General features: G+C 35.4%; 5 protein-coding genes across 13 annotated transcripts; 2 read left to right on the top strand and 3 right to left on the bottom strand.

The window, feature by feature from the left end:
• Positions 1-120: 120 nt before the first annotated feature.
• Nubp1 (NUBP iron-sulfur cluster assembly factor 1) lies at positions 121-2,371 on the bottom strand. Of its 2 annotated transcripts, none has more exons than XM_076316582.1 (7): positions 2,278-2,371; positions 1,679-1,920; positions 1,091-1,192; positions 929-1,019; positions 589-854; positions 326-512; positions 121-243 (listed from the first exon to the last, which is right to left on the bottom strand). In XM_076316582.1, exons 1-7 carry the CDS (start codon positions 2,306-2,308, stop codon positions 188-190), a joined length of 975 nt encoding a protein of 324 aa, XP_076172697.1. In that variant the 5' UTR covers positions 2,309-2,371; the 3' UTR covers positions 121-187. The 2 variants fall into 2 exon arrangements, with proteins under 2 accessions (XP_076172697.1, XP_076172698.1); XM_076316583.1 differs by having other exon boundaries at positions 1,679-1,931; positions 2,278-2,312.
• Positions 355-5,431, top strand: LOC143149324 (tektin-3). 4 transcript variants are annotated; one of them, XM_076316577.1, is made up of 9 exons: positions 1,055-1,505; positions 2,737-2,882; positions 2,955-3,191; positions 3,264-3,496; positions 3,598-3,707; positions 3,763-3,911; positions 3,978-4,200; positions 4,259-4,413; positions 4,492-5,431. In XM_076316577.1, exons 1-9 carry the CDS (start codon positions 1,461-1,463, stop codon positions 4,700-4,702), a joined length of 1,509 nt encoding a protein of 502 aa, XP_076172692.1. In that variant the 5' UTR covers positions 1,055-1,460; the 3' UTR covers positions 4,703-5,431. The 4 variants fall into 4 exon arrangements, with proteins under 4 accessions (XP_076172691.1, XP_076172692.1, XP_076172693.1 ...); XM_076316576.1 differs by having other exon boundaries at positions 355-1,505; positions 4,259-5,431; XM_076316578.1 differs by lacking the exon at positions 1,055-1,505 and adding an exon at positions 2,184-2,291 and having other exon boundaries at positions 4,259-5,431.
• Positions 4,221-5,916, bottom strand: Cox11 (Cytochrome c oxidase copper chaperone COX11). The gene is made up of 3 exons (XM_076316589.1): positions 5,492-5,916; positions 5,105-5,428; positions 4,221-5,015 (listed from the first exon to the last, which is right to left on the bottom strand). The coding sequence occupies exons 1-3, from the start codon at positions 5,693-5,695 to the stop codon at positions 4,854-4,856; spliced, it is 690 nt and encodes a 229-aa protein (XP_076172704.1). The 5' UTR covers positions 5,696-5,916; the 3' UTR covers positions 4,221-4,853.
• Positions 5,917-6,468: 552 nt separating this feature from the next.
• LOC143149327 (uncharacterized) lies at positions 6,469-14,747 on the top strand. 4 transcript variants are annotated; one of them, XM_076316585.1, is made up of 7 exons: positions 6,469-7,374; positions 7,456-7,813; positions 11,251-11,326; positions 11,432-11,597; positions 11,710-11,934; positions 12,260-12,485; positions 14,573-14,745. In XM_076316585.1, exons 2-7 carry the CDS (start codon positions 7,740-7,742, stop codon positions 14,577-14,579), a joined length of 774 nt encoding a protein of 257 aa, XP_076172700.1. In that variant the 5' UTR covers positions 6,469-7,374; positions 7,456-7,739; the 3' UTR covers positions 14,580-14,745. The 4 variants fall into 4 exon arrangements, with proteins under 4 accessions (XP_076172700.1, XP_076172702.1, XP_076172699.1 ...); XM_076316587.1 differs by having other exon boundaries at positions 6,469-7,813; positions 12,260-12,347; positions 14,573-14,747; XM_076316584.1 differs by having other exon boundaries at positions 6,469-7,813.
• Positions 13,020-16,533, bottom strand: LOC143149323 (mini-chromosome maintenance complex-binding protein). Of its 2 annotated transcripts, XM_076316574.1 has the most exons (10): positions 16,421-16,533; positions 15,860-16,103; positions 15,459-15,736; positions 14,845-15,195; positions 14,410-14,735; positions 14,304-14,332; positions 14,153-14,213; positions 13,825-14,068; positions 13,574-13,744; positions 13,020-13,491 (listed from the first exon to the last, which is right to left on the bottom strand). In XM_076316574.1, the coding sequence occupies exons 2-10, from the start codon at positions 15,864-15,866 to the stop codon at positions 13,300-13,302; spliced, it is 1,659 nt and encodes a 552-aa protein (XP_076172689.1). In that variant the 5' UTR covers positions 15,867-16,103; positions 16,421-16,533; the 3' UTR covers positions 13,020-13,299. The 2 variants fall into 2 exon arrangements, with proteins under 2 accessions (XP_076172689.1, XP_076172688.1); XM_076316573.1 differs by having other exon boundaries at positions 14,153-14,332.
• Positions 16,534-16,535: the final 2 nt, after the last annotated feature.

Here is a 16,535-nt window from a genome sequence, read left to right as displayed (position 1 = left end):
ATAAATATATTATATTAATAGATAAAATAGATGATTACTATTAAAGCAATTAAAACAAGTTGACGTTTATTAAATTTACAAAATTCATATTCATATTTTTCAAAAATAAAGAAAACTAAATTTGTATATTGTTTTATACACAACTTTAATACACATTTATTTTTGTGGAATAAAAATTACATTTTTATCACGTTGAATTGACTTGGCAATTTTCTTTTAGTTCTTCACATTTTTCCATAATTTCTGAAATGAAATATTAAATGCTAAACTCTTTTTTAATATAGAACATAAATAAATACATAATACTCATGAAACAGTTACTTACTTTGAACAATGTCTTGTAGTGTAAAAACTGTTGGTGATTCTGGAACTTCAGTTAGAAAATTTTTACCCTCATCACAGCATCTAGCCAAAAGTGGATCTAATGGTAGAGAACCAAGAAATTCTACATTAAGCTCTTTGGCCATTGCACGACCACCACCTGTTGATGCAGGAAATATCTCAACAGACTCCTGTTTAAAAATGGTTTCTTGTAAATGATAATTTGTAACATTGTCCAATTGATTTTGTACCGTTTCTGATACTTGCCTTACATTTAGGACAAACAAAAATACTCATATTTTCAATAACACCTAAGATTGGAACATTTACTTTTCTACAAAAATCAATCTCTTTTCTCACATCCAACAGAGCTACTTGTTGTGGGGTTGTCACAATTATTGCTCCTGTATTACCAGTATCTTTAAGATAAGATGTAGTTGATAAATGTTCATCTGATGTCCCAGGGGGTGTGTCCAAAATTAAATAATCCAAACTGCCCCAATCAACTTCTGACAAAAATTGCTTGATCATTCCTAAAAATATAACAAAAATCAAAAACAAAATATGCATCAAATTTACAGGCACAGAAGAAGCATTAAGAAAATACCATTCTTTTTTGGTCCTCTCCATATCACTGCATCGTTTGGACTGGCAAGTAAAAATCCAATAGACATTAGGGACAAGTTGTCCTCAATGTACTACAAAAATAAACTTTACTTAAATTTTGCATTACTTATTTGATATAACTGTATTTATAGAAAATGCTTACTACTGGAGACCACCCTGATCCACTTTGATGAACTTGTTCTCCTAATGCACCCAGCACTCTCGGTTGAGATGGCCCACAAATGTCAACATCCAATACTGCAACCTAGAATATTTATTATTAAATTTAAGTTGCAAGTACAAATGAAATTGTTTGTTACAATTAAAAATGCACAAAGTTAATTTTTACATATTAAGAAATATTTTCATTCTTTGTGTCCAAGATTACAGTAAAGCATTTAAGGTTTGAAATAATCAATAAGGAACTGGTACAGACTGATACAACATATATAGGTTTATAAGCATATATAGGGATTTCCTTTTGACAGCTGTATTGTAGACCATAGCCAGCTACTAGAAGTTATTAGATCAGTATGTACATAGAAAACAACATGAATATTCTTAGTACAGGAAAAAGGGTGAGTTCTTTTATTACTAAGAAGTTGATGTTCAATTTGTAATATACAACATAGTGTATATAAATAGATATTGAATATTGTAGAAAAACAAAGGAATTTAAAATTATAATTTTTATAAATTAACTTTTAAAGATTCTTACTTTGTATTATTTGCATTCAAGACTAATACATACATTTATATGAGAATTGGTTGCTGCTAAAGTTCTAGACACCAATGATGTGACAGTACTTTTTCCAACTCCGCCTTTACCAGATAGTACCAATATTTTATGTTTGACTGTAGAAAGTCTTTCTTTAACAAGAGCTATACCAGGATCCGGTTGTTTCGTAGCACCAGATGCACATAGTGTTTGATTTGGACATCCTGCACACATAGATGCTTTGCCTGCATCTTTGCTCGTAGTACCAGGGCAATCTAAAGAGATACTATATTTTGTTTTCTTTCAAAATATATAAAGATCATGTAGAATATTAAAGTTAGAAATCAAATGTACAAAAGTTTATAAAAATATAAAAGGAAGAATGACTATTTCTCGTCAGACAATTCGTTTGAAATTTTAGTAATTATTTCAACTAAATACTTAATTGCATAGTGTATAGCATAGTATAACCTCATACTTGAAGGATAAACGTTAAATATATTAATAAAGTAACAATGATTCTTTGTAAATTACATTTGTAATTGCGTATGACCTTTGGAGTACAAAATTGCAATTGTTTCATTTGATAGTTTGTACAATAACATAAAGGACTTAACTACACGTGTACTTACGTTGTGGTACGTCGGTAGGTACATCTGCCATGTTGAATTTAACTGAACGTGACAGATAATTCCGTAAATATTTGATAAGAAGATATTTCTTAAAAAGAATCGGACGAAAATTGCATCACTTCATTTTTATCGTAATTAAAATGATAAATGAAACAAAAACTTGATGAATTTAAGTTATTTAAAAAAAACATACAATCTGATAACTTCTTAACATTTTTTACACCTTCGGCTTCATTGATTATAAGCACATCATTTCACTTTATACCATAATAAGTATTAATCATTACGTATGCATTTAAAGAAGTAAATATAAACTATCTTTAAAAGTTTGTTCAAGAACAAAAAACATTTCAGATGTTATCTTTCACAGTTTCTGAAAATAAAATATATGAACCACCTTTTATACTACCTTTCTCCTTTCAAAAATATTACTGCTTTTCTTATGTGCCAAATTTATAGCAATTACAATCATGGAGTACAAGTAATATACCAATACCTTGCATTAAACCCATACCAACATATTATGGAACGGACTATAATGGTACACATAACTTAATACCTTGGCGTTCACATATGGGATATAAAAACATTGAAGTTATTCCTTTGTAAGTTTTTATTGATTTTATTATTATTTATTTTAGCAATAATAATTGTCAAGTTATTAATGATTATTCCAGAGCTACAAAGTCAATATCAAATTATGCATTAGATAATGCAAATGCTCTAAACTCGTTGAAGTTTCCAAATATAGTGACAGGATATGAACGTAATTCCGTACACGCTGCAAAAACAGCTCTTCATACAAGATACACACCTAACGAATGGTTTCAAAATCAGGTAAAATATTATAACGAAGCAGATTCGTGTAGACATTTTTCAGAAAGAATAAGGAGCGATGCTTTACGAATTATTAGGTAAGTATTGTGTATTATGAATTAAATCGTTTTTTGCTATAAATGCATAATACTAAACAATTACTTCATCAGGGATGCAGAAGAAAAAGTGCAAAATGGACAATTCGACACTGGTAGACGACTTGGTGAAAGAATAAATGATGTCAATTTCTGGCGAAACGAAGTAGTATCGGAATTAGAAAGATTGCTTCAAGAAATTGAAAGACTTCAAGATTGTCGCTCAGTTTTAGAAAAAGCAATTAGAGATATCGAGGGTCCGTTGCACATTGCAGAGGAATGTCTTTATCATAGAGAAGCTAGAAAGGGTGATGATTGATAAAATTTAGAAAAATGAAATTCAATGTTTATATTATTCTTATAAATATATGTGAATTAATAGTATTATAATTTGTATTCTGTCATATAGGTACAGAACTTGTGCACGACGATTCAGAGAAATGTTTACTCAGAGAAATAGAAATCTTACGTCAAAACAGGAAAAATCTGGAGATGTGCTTAGATAGATGTAAAGAGCAGGTAAAATAAGATCGAAAGATGGAATTTTATAGAATTTACTCGATTTCATTTTCAGCTACGAGATTGCAGAGCCTCTCAAAATCAGTTAGAATTAGATTTGAAAAATAAAGAAAATGCATTAGGAATAGATGCAATGTGTCATCAATTGAATAATTATAGCCATGGATTACAATACTATTCAGGCATTGAAAAATACGATTCATGGTACATGAAATTCTTGATATCTAAATGATCATTATACAAAAAAATAGAATTTATTTGTTGCATTAGTGTTTCAGAACAAGAAACATGGATGGATGCAGCGAACCAAATAGTTCAAAAATCTCAGACAGAAAGAAACAAATCTTGTCAGTTGAGGACAAATGCAGAAGTTCTTATAAGTAAAGTTGGACAAGAAATGTGGGATGCATGGAGCAACACAAACAATGCTTTAGCGCATAGATTTTCCGAACTGCTCGAAGCTAAAACTAAGCTTCAACAGCATTTACAAAAGGTAGAAATAAATGTATCCAGTACTGTGAAACACTGATATAATTTGTTATTTGCTTTAGGTGCAACAAGAAATATTTGATGTGGAGAAAAACTTAGAATTAATGCGTAAAGCTATTGTGGATAAAAGTCATGTATTTAAAGTAGCGCATACTAGATTGGAAGCTAGAATGCATCGTCCAGATTTAGAACTGTGCCGTGATTATGCTCACATAAGGTGCATTTTAACAAATTTTAAAAATTCTAGTGTCAAACACTCGTATAGTTTATTTACTCACTCACTCTATTTTTGCAGTCTTCAAAAAGAAATTGACGACATAAAGCATCAAGTGGAGAGAATGCACCGGGCATTACGAGAGTTAGAGAACCAGCATCAGAAATTATTACGAACACGCACAACGTTAGAGCACGATCTTGCGTTGAAGGTCGACGCAATGTATATCGATCGAGAAAAAGTTTCTAGTCTTAGACGTGCTTATCCAATTAATGCTTTATTTAGGTTTTAATGCATCTTTATGGATAACTATTCTGTACGATTGAAATGCACTCCTAAAGAAATTTAGGCCAAGTGATATTTCAATTTACATTTGTTAAAGAAATATCAGACATTTGTGTGTCGATATAATTTTGTATATTATTTAAAAGCTAACGTATTCTTTAGTTTTTTGTCACATGTTTTTTTATATAACTCGGTATGGGGAGTTTAACTCCTTCTTTAGCCTGGAAGAACGTGTAGGAAAGTATAATTTCATCGATATTCTGCATTCTAGGATCATCATCGAACTGTGGATCGATGTAGAAAAATACTGGCAGGTCAACCTTTAACAATACATATTAAACAATATTATCTTTTTTAATATAATTGTTTTTTATAAATACTATTTATAAGTATTTATAGAGAAACTTACTTCTTCGTGCGGATTAAGTTGTTGTTCTTCGAAACAGAAGCACTGAATTTTATTAAAATACTCAGCTGCTTCAAATGGTACTACATTATAAGTTGATATACCAATAATTGGTACATCTAATGGATTTTTAGCAGTATAAAATGCTAAAGCAGTTTCACCAGGAACAACTTTTATATGATTTTGTTGAGGTTTAAAATTCCACTGCATCGTTGCTGCAGTGTCGGCATTAAACGACACTTTTATTACTCTATGCTTAACGGGTTCCATGGTTTTTACTTTATCGCTATCATGACCAACAGTTACCGCCCCACCATAATTGTACGACTGTTAAGTAAATAGTTTGTTATATTTAAAGTAAGTATTTTATTTCCAAGCTAACTGTATTACCTGACAAAATATTCTGTATAAAGGTACTGCTGCATAACTTAACCCAATGACTAGTACACCAAATCCGGTCCAGTATAAACGCGAGGAACGGAGTTGTTGTTTAGTAACAGGGTCATAATATCGATTGCACAAGATTCGAGATACGTTAGTGTGTATTTGTCTTGCGTGGCTATTTAATAGTTTTTGGTAAATTCTAAAATACATTGTCTCTTTTTTTTCTGGCGATCTAACCTAACAGTGATCAACATACAATCTTTATGACAGCCTATCATGAAACGAATTTATTGAATTTTAGACACATTGAGCTAGAAATAGTTTAGTAATACAATTTTATTAATTATCGTTTAACAATATTACGACCTTTACGTAGTACAAGACGATACCATGGAGGCTTCCATTTTGATGAAGCGCACTGCCATCTCTTTCAATATCGAAAAGTTGTAACTAATTTGAATTTAAAATAGTATTCACCGCTTCTTCTATTTTTATAATAAATCGATGCAGTACGTACATGCATGTATGTATGTCGTTTTAATTTAAACTTTCATAGTTTATATATTTCATATATTACGACCAGCTCGCCATTAATAGTGCGTACTTAATTTTGAAATTGTTACTTTCTTTTAAGCGAACAAAAACCACGACACAAAAACTTAATCGCAGATAATCTAAAGCGTTTATTCTCGAATTGCTTGTCGCACAGTTCCGACTCAGTTAGATAATTATAACATTCGATTATCTAATATCCAACAATATCGGTATTTATTAAAATTATGCACGAAACAAAGTTACCATCTGTTCACAAGGTCGTACGGACGGAGTATAAAATTTGAACTAATTCGTGTTAATATAATATAAATACAAGCGAGATTTCTTCAAGACTGGTGGTCGTGCATTCACCCCCCACCCATATCGATTTTCTCACAGGTAACGGAGTCGAGTTACTCCTAGGAGACCATTGCCTCGAACTGAATCATATCCAGTTACCGATGCAACGCGAAACAAACAGCAAAGTGCAGCACGCCTCGTTCGTGACTATAAAATATAAAAGAAAACCGGAAAAGCGCAAACGAAAAAAGGATCGAAAGTGACCGAACGGAGCTGATACATTGATATTTCCGATTACGATTGCAAAGTGGTTCGCGTCGTGTTTCTCCGATACGTGTCAACCGTGGAATTGTTTATTTTTATTACATACATGTTTCTCAATGAGAAAGAGTTACGTTACGAACTTGCTACGCTGTAAATCTTGAGTCGTACTATACGACGAGACGTCGTGAAGCATTTTACGAGAATAAATCATCGATAACGCGTTCGATATAGTAGCTACGATTTGAAAAATCGCATCCCTATTTTTGCCTTTGTCTTCTTCGCGAAAACTAACTCAAACAGCATAAAAAAATTACAGTAACTCGATAATATACCGTTGCTTAGTGTTTCGTAATATAAATACTGGACATGGATAATATTCGACGAGCATACTATCTCAATAATTGACGATACAACCAAAAAGGGGGAGATTCCTCGTTAAAAAAGAACCAGGTCGATAACATAGACTAAAATCGTCCTTGTACGAACGAGAACGGTAATCTATACTGTCGCAAGACCCGTATGGTCGAAAATGAGTCGAGTTTCGAGGCAAAAAAGAAAAAGAAGATAAATTTGGTTAAAACGTGATCAGGGACGCAATATTGAAATTATTCGGTTCTGTTTCTTCGAAGCAAAGAAGATCGAACAGTATCGTAACGACAGTTGTTTGGCATTCAATTAAAAATTTTAACAGTTTCCTTCGTTAGATTCGTGAAGACTCGTAATTCTGTCGCTCGTATTCCAAGCGAGTCCCTCGAAGGAAGAAAGGAAGGGATGGCTGACGCCGAAACATTGTAGGGGCGCATGTCTTTGATCAAATGTAACTCTCTCGTTGTGTATCTCCAGTCCGACTATATACAGTTTTATTTCACTAGCGCGCGGGCCATACCTGGCCGTGCGTAACATTTCGTTCGTTACCTCGCCTCGCGTTGTTCCACGAGCGATACGATACATTGTTCCGCGTCGTCCGACGTTCAGGACGCTCTTTCATCCTTCCTCTCGATGACTCGTTACCATAACGGTCCGATTCGTGGTAGCGGGCATCCGTGATCGAAACGAGTTCAAAAATATCCGGAACAATCGGCGGGAAAATGAGAACGACGATGGAACAAACGACGTTACTTTGCGCTGTATCGTGATACGACAAACGTAACAGAAAATGGTCTTCGATCCAGTCGTCGAAGAGCAGAGGAAACGCTTCTTTCGACAAAATTATGGCGCTCATTTACCCGGGTAAGATTCGTCCGATTTTCAACAACGAACGATCGTTAGGCCGCAGTTTCCACTCGTGTAAACAACGTGATTTTTTTTATCGTACTTTTACCACGACGTCCGATTCCCTTTAGAAATAAACGGGCCGTATCAACGCATGGACCTATCGCATGGAACTATTCCAATTCGGGCAAGCGTTGAAGTTTTTTAATCGGCACGATTAAATCCAACAATAATGATATTACAACTCGAAAGGACGTTTACAATCGATTGTCTTTTATCGATCGATTTAATCGGGTTCGAATCGAAGAATTCGAACACCCGAATATATACATATTCAAATATTCCTTACGACCGACCATCGATTACCATTTCTAATCCTAACGTATACACTGATTTATTTCCAACGACGGTTCTCAATTATGCATACGGAGTGATTCATTATCTACAAAGCGATATATTATATAATACGTGCCATCTATTCTTAACAATGGAGCAAAAACACTCGAGAAATAATAATACCGCGACCGCCTTCTGCGTTACTTTTTAAAAGCGATTCTTTTCAAGTGTAACTATCGCGGTATACGTTCATTCCGAGACTTTTATCGTTTAACGCTTCCGATCGTCTTTTTGTGGTCATCTTCGGACCACAGAGTAATCGTATCTAGAATAAAGATTGTGTTACAATAGAGGAATATGTACCAGTACGATAAAACGGTTATATAATGAATAACACATTTTTTTTCACGAATGACCCAATTGTAAAGAAAAAGGTGTCCGTATCAACATTGATCGCGATCGAAGAATCGAACAAGATGCGCTTCGAATCGATTAAATGATATAATATTTTCAGATAGAACAGTTTGTCCTGTTCGGTTGCTTTTATATAACGCGCAAGTTTCTTTCCGCGTGAAAAAATAGCAATCATAGAAAAGTCGGTAAGTTAATTACGACGATTAAAAAATAAAAGACTCGAGAGACACTGTAAGAGCGTCTTAATGGTGTTCTGTGCCATGCGTTACACAAGCGGGACTGCGGCCTCAGACATTCGCTTGTATCCGTTTACGTATTACGATCGAATGAACCGACTCGTTTCGTTTCCAGCAATGCTTTATTTAGCGAGTAAAGCGTACGCCGTGAGCGGGTACTTTGATTCAATTTATGCGTCAAAGACCTCCTTTACCATCGTATTTTATTAAACGGCTTAATTGGATTTGCAACGCTTACCATTCATGCTAAATGTTTTCTCGTTTATCTCTTGTTGCGTAACGCGCGTACGCCGCGCGAATGCAGCACACGCGACACGTGAAACGAAATATCGAACTCGAAATATTTATATCGGTTACTTCTCGAGTACACGGCGAAACGCGAGAACTTTGATTGTTCCGATAAATACCAGCGACCTCGATTCGTCGAGTTTTGACCGCGTGCAACGATCGTATCGGACATCGTATAAATTTGTCGTCGTTGAATTTTAATTGATCCTCGTGTTCGAACGCCAAGGATGAGAAAGTCGGTTGTGTACGTAGGTAAGCGCGTCTCGGGGCTGCCGAGGGCAGACGAGTGTAACTATCATGCGCGCGCACGAACAGATTCGTTGAAAGAAAGCTCTTTTCACTTTTACTATTGTTCCACGGACTACCGGTACACACGAGAGGTAATCGAACCGTAACCTTCTTTCGATGTTTCCCCATTGTCGATTCAGTCTTGTCGATTCAGTCTTGTTGATTGCGCCGTGCGCCCGGTATGCGTGCACGACGCGTAAACGATAACTCGCGCGGTACCATTCGATTATCGTCGAATCGACGAGGAATAGCGATTCTTTGTTCGACTGACCGTGAAACAGGACGCGAGGAAGTAGAGAATCGATTCGAAGCTCGATAAGAACGATTTACGAAACGGTCCATTTACGGTCGTGAAATCTTTCAACGATCGAGACTTTAACCCTCGATTCGTATCGCCCGAACCCGATACTATCGATCGGAGACCAAAGTTTCGAGTATCGATGGAAATTCGAAATTCGAACGTTCAGCCATCACACGTTGGCTTTGCCGACAAACTTGCTAGCAATTTAAAACGAAACGTTTCCCCACTAGGAACGATCTATACCCGTTAGAAACTTGTTTGAAACTTTTCTCAAAAGTAGTAACACACCAACGGGAAGTCTGTAATTGCTTTCGATCTATTATTATCGAAACGAATTGCCTCGAACTTTATTTCGAACGCATCTAGCTGTTTCGCGCGCGAAAACGCAGTTTCAAAAGTACTATCTACGCCACGAGGTAAATTACACGAGGTAACTGGTACCGGTCCTGGCACCAAAACGCTTTACACGGTGATTCCACCACGCGAGGAAATCACGCACAAAACCTACCACTTGTGAATTTATCCATTTGCGCGCGTGTCGATCGATTCGGACGAGAAACTTTCCCGTCAAGGTAAACCCTTCGCGATAACAATGATTCGTCCCGAATTAAGTCGGACGCGTATTTGCTTGGTAAACGATCGTGTTTTAAACGCCGAGAACGGAGTACGTAACGGTTACAAAGCGAGGTATCTTTTTCTCTACGCCGGTAACCTAGTAATCTTATACGGATCCATCGCGCGTTCTCGCGACAACGAGATCGATGTCGGCACCTTGACACTGATCTTGTAATCCCGTAAGATCGTCCAATGTGGAATCAGATCACTCTTTACGTAGAATTCGATATAGATTCTGAGGTTCGAACGACTCTCTCGGCCGAGCCGGAGGATTCACGAGCCAGTTCTGCGTCGTGCATCGTGACCGTCGCGGAATAATTATCCGTTCGATTTACTGGGTCACCGGTAGTCCACTTTTACGGTTCTGCGAGTACATTGTTTTAGAAAGCGTCTGGTTCCTTTCGATCGAGCCAAGTCCGACCATCCGCGACGGAACGGAAATCGTTCGAATCGTGTAAGCGCACGTACGTATGTACTGTTACAAACACGAGCCTCACCACCACCGGCCGATCACGTAATCGTGATTTCGGACATAAGTAATTAAAGGGACGATCTCGATAATAAAAATAAATGTTCCATCCTCACCGAATGCAAGTATCGTACCGAAGGGAGCCGAAAATTTACAATCGTACACGTTTACGATGAAATAATTTGCGCTCGTTTGGGCTACGTATTTGGATTACGGTGATTTATTCGTTGAGAGTTAGGTTGAAACTACACGCTGAGAGTTTTGGTCGTTCTCCCCCACCATTTCTTATTCACTCGTGCTACTCGAAAGCGAGAGCGAGCGAGACTACCGTCTACAAGAGAAACGAAGCATCGACGCTTCTCGTTTGCTAACAATGCTTTATCCCGCTACTTTAAATGCCACGTGTCGACCACGAGTCACCTGTCCTCAACGAATAAACATTGTATTTAGACCTTTCAATGCAAACGATACGCGCTGTATGTTCACCGAATACGTTTCGTTCGTTTAGTTACACCGGACACTGTCCCACCCTCAAGTTTCGAGTCGGAAAACGATTCGGTGCCAGTACGGAAGAAATTATGAAGGTAAGAGCGATCGAGATCTACGGCGACTCGAGCGAGAAACTTAAACGAGAGCAAACCACGCTCGTTTAGTAAAGTTGATAGCACCATGAGTATTACTTCGCGCAGGAATTACTCGAAAAGAAAATCCTCAAGACGGGACCTTACCGACCAAATTCGAGCAGGGACGTGCACGAAAATGGATCGATTCCTTGCGGGAAAGACGATATCAGAAGAGATTGGAAAACCGACGCGCATTTATTCAAAGCGCCGCCGTACATCCTTGGATACACGGGTAAAGGAAATTGAACACGATCTTTGTCGCGATTTTCACGCGTACAGACTCGTAGCCGCGGGTGTATCGTTACACGGGCGCAATTAAGAAACATTTAATCGTTCAATTATAGGATATATTCCTGGATTTAATAGCAGGTACGGTCTATCCTTTATGAGAGCCGTGGAGGAAGGGGCCAGGGAATGGCGTGAAAATCAAAGCAAATTGAGAGCACGTAGGGACGCTATGAGGGCTCAGGCCGAGAGATGCGATCCCAGAAATCTTTTGTCCCGGGCGAGAGCAGATAACGTGGCCATCGAGATCGATCACGATCACGAACGAAATCGTACGACTTTTCGTACGTATTCGAATTATCGTTTCGCGATAATTATAATTTCCCGACGATTAACGTCGATTCTTATCGTCCGCATCGAAAACGTTCGTCGATTAATTTTTTAGAAGCATCGTTCAGTAGAGTTCATTCCGCTTCTGTGCAGAAGAGTAACAGAAGATGGTAAATTTTTTTTGGACTTTTCTTTCGCAGTAAAATAGTTCTCACCCGAAGAATATAATTTGACTTTCAAACTGTTACCAAAAGTTTTTCTTCGTTGAGGAGGTCCGCGGGAGGACAAAGTTCGAGAAGCATTGCTCTAGCGTGATTTATCGAACAATCGTTGTTGCAGATTATGAAGTCTCTCCTGAAAGACCACCGATCGTGGGTTACACGGGACATATTCCAGGAGCAAAAGGAGAAGTAGCTCTGTCGAAAAGGTACGCCCAAGCCGCGAGAAAGGGACTAGAGTTGATAAGAAAAGAACGCGAGGAGAGGCTCGGTAAGCTACGGGACGCGGCTGCGGTGCAGAAAGTTTTGGACGATGTGCGTATTCACGAAACTGAACAAATACGAGCGTAAGTTCTACCAGTCTGTCGAAGATTCGATTCGGAATTCTATACGAAGGACAGAGGCAACGCTTCGTGCGCGCTTCAAATAATGACAATCTTTTTACGAACAACGAAAATGTTCGACGCAGAAAATTGTACGAACGTCAATGAAAATGTAAATTAATGCTGTCTTTAATTTATTTTCAATTTTATATTGTCGACGGATAACTTAAAATAAAATGGAATCAAAAGTGCTTCTTTTAATTTTTTGAAACAAAGAATTTTATGCCGGGAAACACCATTCTTGATGCCGTTATCGGGAACGAGGTCTTTATCGCGATACGAGGTGGGAGCGCGCGGGCTTATTTAATATTTACGATCTCGTAAAATCGTTTCTCGTACGATATGTTAATGTACTATATTTAAGTCGAGTATTTCTTGAAAATATTTCCATGCAGAAACATTTTCTAAGAATAGACGAACGAAATAACAATCTGCTATTTCCATTTCTAAACTGATAACAAGTTTAAATAAATATTACTTCGAATGTATGAAATGGAATTTAGCGAATGTGTAAATTAATGTATTTCAATAGTAGATGTTACAACCGCTCTTGGAACGCTTTAGTTCAGTGTAGTAAAGCTTTCGGTAGTTCTCGTTTACCATTTCGTAAATTGGTACATTGGTTAGACATGAATGTTAAAAGATACACAATCTTCTTCAGTTTAGATACTAGTTACAGAGATGCAGAAAAGAACTACAAACTTCCATACGAATGTATAAAAATACAATAAAGGAATATATTTAACATTATCATGCCTATCATTTGTACCATTCATATTTATGCCTTCTTCGGTAATCTATCTAATCTTTCTAATTCCATTTGAACAGCTTTTTTCCAATGCTCTGTAGTTAATGTGTTTAATCCATACGACAACGACAATAATCTAGCTAGGACCATTAACGAGTGTAAATGATCGATATTTATATTTTTGTTTGTCTGTTTCATTTGTACGAAATCATTTTGAATTTCCTAAAAAAAAGGGGGGTTCAATTATTATACAAAACAGTAGTATAATATTAATATACAAAACGCAACATGTATTATGTACTACCTTTACAATATCATCGTTGAATTCGAACTTCATATTCTTTACAAATTTTAAATACCGACGAATATTTGTTAATCTATTTTCATCTTTTAAATACTGCTCCGCCATTTCCAGTACTTGTGGATATCTGTTTTTCGATTCCGAATTTACCTTCAATGGAACTTGAGTTTGACACTAAAATAAACATATATTATTTACATTTTTCATTTGAGTGAATTAATCAAGATAATTCATTTATACAAATTATTACGCACGGGAATAAATGACTTAGCTTCTGATAAAATTAGAACCGGAATGTCTGTCTCGTATTTTATTTCATAAAATGTAAAGTCGTACTTTACACTTTGGAAATTAATTAAATCGCAAATCGTACTGTAATTTTCTCGCCCGGCTTGTGAAACTTGACCAGTAGTTAACCCTGTCTCGTCTATTACAAGATGAGTGTTGTCGCTAAGTTGAAACACTCCACTGGTTAACCTACTGCATTTGTAGTCTTGCCTAGAAACAAATACATAAATGCTCTTATTTCTAATTTTAACCAGTCTTACACAAGAGGATTGTACCTAATAATGTTTTACTTACTTTGGCGATAAGCTTAAATCGTTTAAATTTTCCAGAGTAAGTTCCAATAAATAACTCTTTTCTACAAGTATTGTTAAAAATTTATATAAATCCTTTACAAATGTATTATATTCAATAATAGGAAAATGTGTTATATTTAATGGATAAGTACCAAGACAAAAGGTATCTCTCCTCATGTAACTAAAATGGAAATAATACTTTCCTGAATCTAATGCTCAATTTCTCTATGAAATTATAAAAAGAACTTCAATACTTACATTGAAGAAAGTAAATGACTAATTAGATAGTCAGCAGCTAGATGATCTCCAAAGAGAAGTTGATTTAATACCAAATGGAGATCACTTCTAATCAATTGTGCTTTAGATATTATTTCTGGAGCATTTTCGATATTTTGTTTAGATAAATGAATTACTTTTACAGCATGTAACCGAGGAATGAGAGAAGCAGGTGGATGGTGAACGTTCATTTCAGCTTCTGTCATGGTATCGTCACATTTGTGAAAAGTACTTAGAAGAGGGTCCAAAGATACAAAACCTATTACTTCAATAACTTCGTTTAATTTTAAAGCTGTATCCTCGTATATCTATAAATAAATACACAACTATATGTATTAAAGAAACTGTTTTACATGATTTATGAATTATTAATATTTTATTATTATGAAAATGAAAGCAAATAAAGTATCAAATAACCTTTACAATACAAGCTTTACCATTATCTATAGAAATGGGAAAGTTTAATATGAATTCCTTTGAAAATATATTTTGTTGCCTTGTATCGTGCTCAGTAGTATCCATTTTTTCACCATCTTTGTTCGATGAAACTTTTTCCTTTTTTTGAATAGGCTCGGCACAATCCATAGTTACATAGCTATTTTCATCCAGATTTCTTTTGTGACTATTGACTGCTTTTGAATTTTGATAAAAAGACCATTCATACTTTTCCTCTGCCCAATTGTTCAAACCAGGTATCGATATAACAACACAAGTATGTCTTTCTGCATTCTGATTTTTCTCAGAATCTACCAGAATCTCTTCATGTGGCTAATAAAAATATTGAAATATTAATTTTCAAATAAAAGGAACTTTAGAAATACGTTGATTACAAGATATTTATGCTATAAACTAACTATTGTTGGCAGTTTTATACATGAGATAAACTATTCTTCTAGCACCTCACACCTGGAACTACCATAATTATTTACTATAGGCCCTTCCCATTAATCCGGAATGTCTACAGAATTTAGACATGGATAAGATAATGTACCAATGGGCCATATGACACAGCATTTCAGTTGTATAATTACCAAGCACTGAGCAGAGTCTGCATACATTCCACATCTAATTTCATGAGTTTCAGTTTGATTATCTTTGACTTCGTATTGTTGGAAATAATATTCAGGATTATGCATGTCTTGAATCATTCCTCTGAACCTGACCAATTGACGATCCATAAAATTATGTAGAGGTGCATTATTTAATAAAGGAATTTCCTTTAAAACATCCGGATTTTCCAAAATTTTGTTGCAATTTGGGCGGTTTTCGATAAAGTGAGCAGGAGTCCAATCCACTATTTTAAGTGATGCTAAAACAAGAGTGCATCATTCTCTGTGCTTGTACATTAATTTTGTTCAATGGTAATATTAATATTAAATCACTTTGATGTGTATTTTTATTTTATATTTTACGAGAAAGGAGATCTACTTACAAATCATTGTACTTGTATAATGACACTTTAATATATATTTCTTGTATACAATGCGAATAATTAAGTATCCGAAAACCGTTTCAACAACACTACTACAGAGCCCTCTTCCAAGATACTCGATCCAAATGGCGTTCGAAATTATGGAAATGTATACGTTGCCATCTGTGGAGTAAGGGGGGAGTAGAGGGTGTCGTTTAATAACGACACGATGTTTATTTGATCTTTAAATAATCCTGATTATTTTCTGAAATCAAGAGTAAAATGAAGATTTACATTAAAAAACGACCATTTTGTTTCGGGTCTGCGTAAGACCTATTTCATAAAATTTTTAACGCTACTTTTTATATAATATTAATTAACATTAATATTATTTTAAGTAATAGATTGGGGAAAATTATAACACTTTATTTAATGTAAAAATATATTTATAACTATATTTATTCACGGATAATTATTATGTAAACGGAGAGCGATATGTATGACGATATACAGGATAATCGACAATATAAATAATGTTCATTAAGATTAAAATTATTTATCTACTATACATATGTAACTTACAAGTACAGTTGAAAGGAACAGTAACAAAAAATTACAACATCAATTTCCTATTTATAAAATAAAATTTTCACACATATATTATGTTGTATGTACTATTCCTAATCAGGTCTCCAGA

Source organism: Ptiloglossa arizonensis, chromosome 7 (genome assembly GCF_051014685.1).
Source record: "Ptiloglossa arizonensis isolate GNS036 chromosome 7, iyPtiAriz1_principal, whole genome shotgun sequence".
Classification (NCBI taxonomy): Eukaryota; Metazoa; Arthropoda; class Insecta; order Hymenoptera; family Colletidae; genus Ptiloglossa; species Ptiloglossa arizonensis.
Note: the sequence above shows the minus strand (reverse complement) of the source record. Positions and strands in the feature narration are given on the sequence as shown.

Excerpts from the sequence above, each read along its gene's own strand:
- LOC143149324 (XM_076316576.1), top strand. The coding sequence starts at position 1,461 with ATGTACATAGAAAACAACATGAATATTCTTAGTACAGGAAAAAGG. Across the intron at positions 1,506-2,736 it reads TTCTTAGTACAGGAAAAAGG|CAATTACAATCATGGAGTAC; the intron begins GTGAGTTCTTTT and ends CCAAATTTATAG. Across the intron at positions 3,912-3,977 it reads ATTGAAAAATACGATTCATG|TGTTTCAGAACAAGAAACAT; the intron begins GTACATGAAATT and ends TTGTTGCATTAG.
- Nubp1 (XM_076316582.1), bottom strand. The coding sequence starts at position 2,308 with ATGGCAGATGTACCTACCGACGTACCACAAC. Across the intron at positions 1,193-1,678 it reads CAACCAATTCTCATATAAAT|GTTGCAGTATTGGATGTTGA; the intron begins GTATGTATTAGT and ends TAAATATTCTAG. Across the intron at positions 513-588 it reads TTGTTTGTCCTAAATGTAAG|GAGTCTGTTGAGATATTTCC; the intron begins GCAAGTATCAGA and ends ATTTTTAAACAG.
- Cox11 (XM_076316589.1), bottom strand. The coding sequence starts at position 5,695 with ATGTATTTTAGAATTTACCAAAAACTATTAAATAGCCACGCAAGACAA. Across the intron at positions 5,429-5,491 it reads TATACAGAATATTTTGTCAG|TCGTACAATTATGGTGGGGC; the intron begins GTAATACAGTTA and ends TTTACTTAACAG. Across the intron at positions 5,016-5,104 it reads AACTTAATCCGCACGAAGAA|GTTGACCTGCCAGTATTTTT; the intron begins GTAAGTTTCTCT and ends GTATTGTTAAAG.
- LOC143149327 (XM_076316585.1), top strand. The coding sequence starts at position 7,740 with ATGGTCTTCGATCCAGTCGTCGAAGAGCAGAGGAAACGCTTCTTTCGA. Across the intron at positions 7,814-11,250 it reads TATGGCGCTCATTTACCCGG|TTACACCGGACACTGTCCCA; the intron begins GTAAGATTCGTC and ends TCGTTCGTTTAG. Across the intron at positions 11,598-11,709 it reads GTACATCCTTGGATACACGG|GATATATTCCTGGATTTAAT; the intron begins GTAAAGGAAATT and ends GTTCAATTATAG.
- LOC143149323 (XM_076316573.1), bottom strand. Across the intron at positions 14,333-14,409 it reads AGTCATTTACTTTCTTCAAT|TTACATGAGGAGAGATACCT; the intron begins GTAAGTATTGAA and ends TTTCCATTTTAG. Across the intron at positions 13,492-13,573 it reads TCAACGATGATATTGTAAAG|GAAATTCAAAATGATTTCGT; the intron begins GTAGTACATAAT and ends CCTTTTTTTTAG.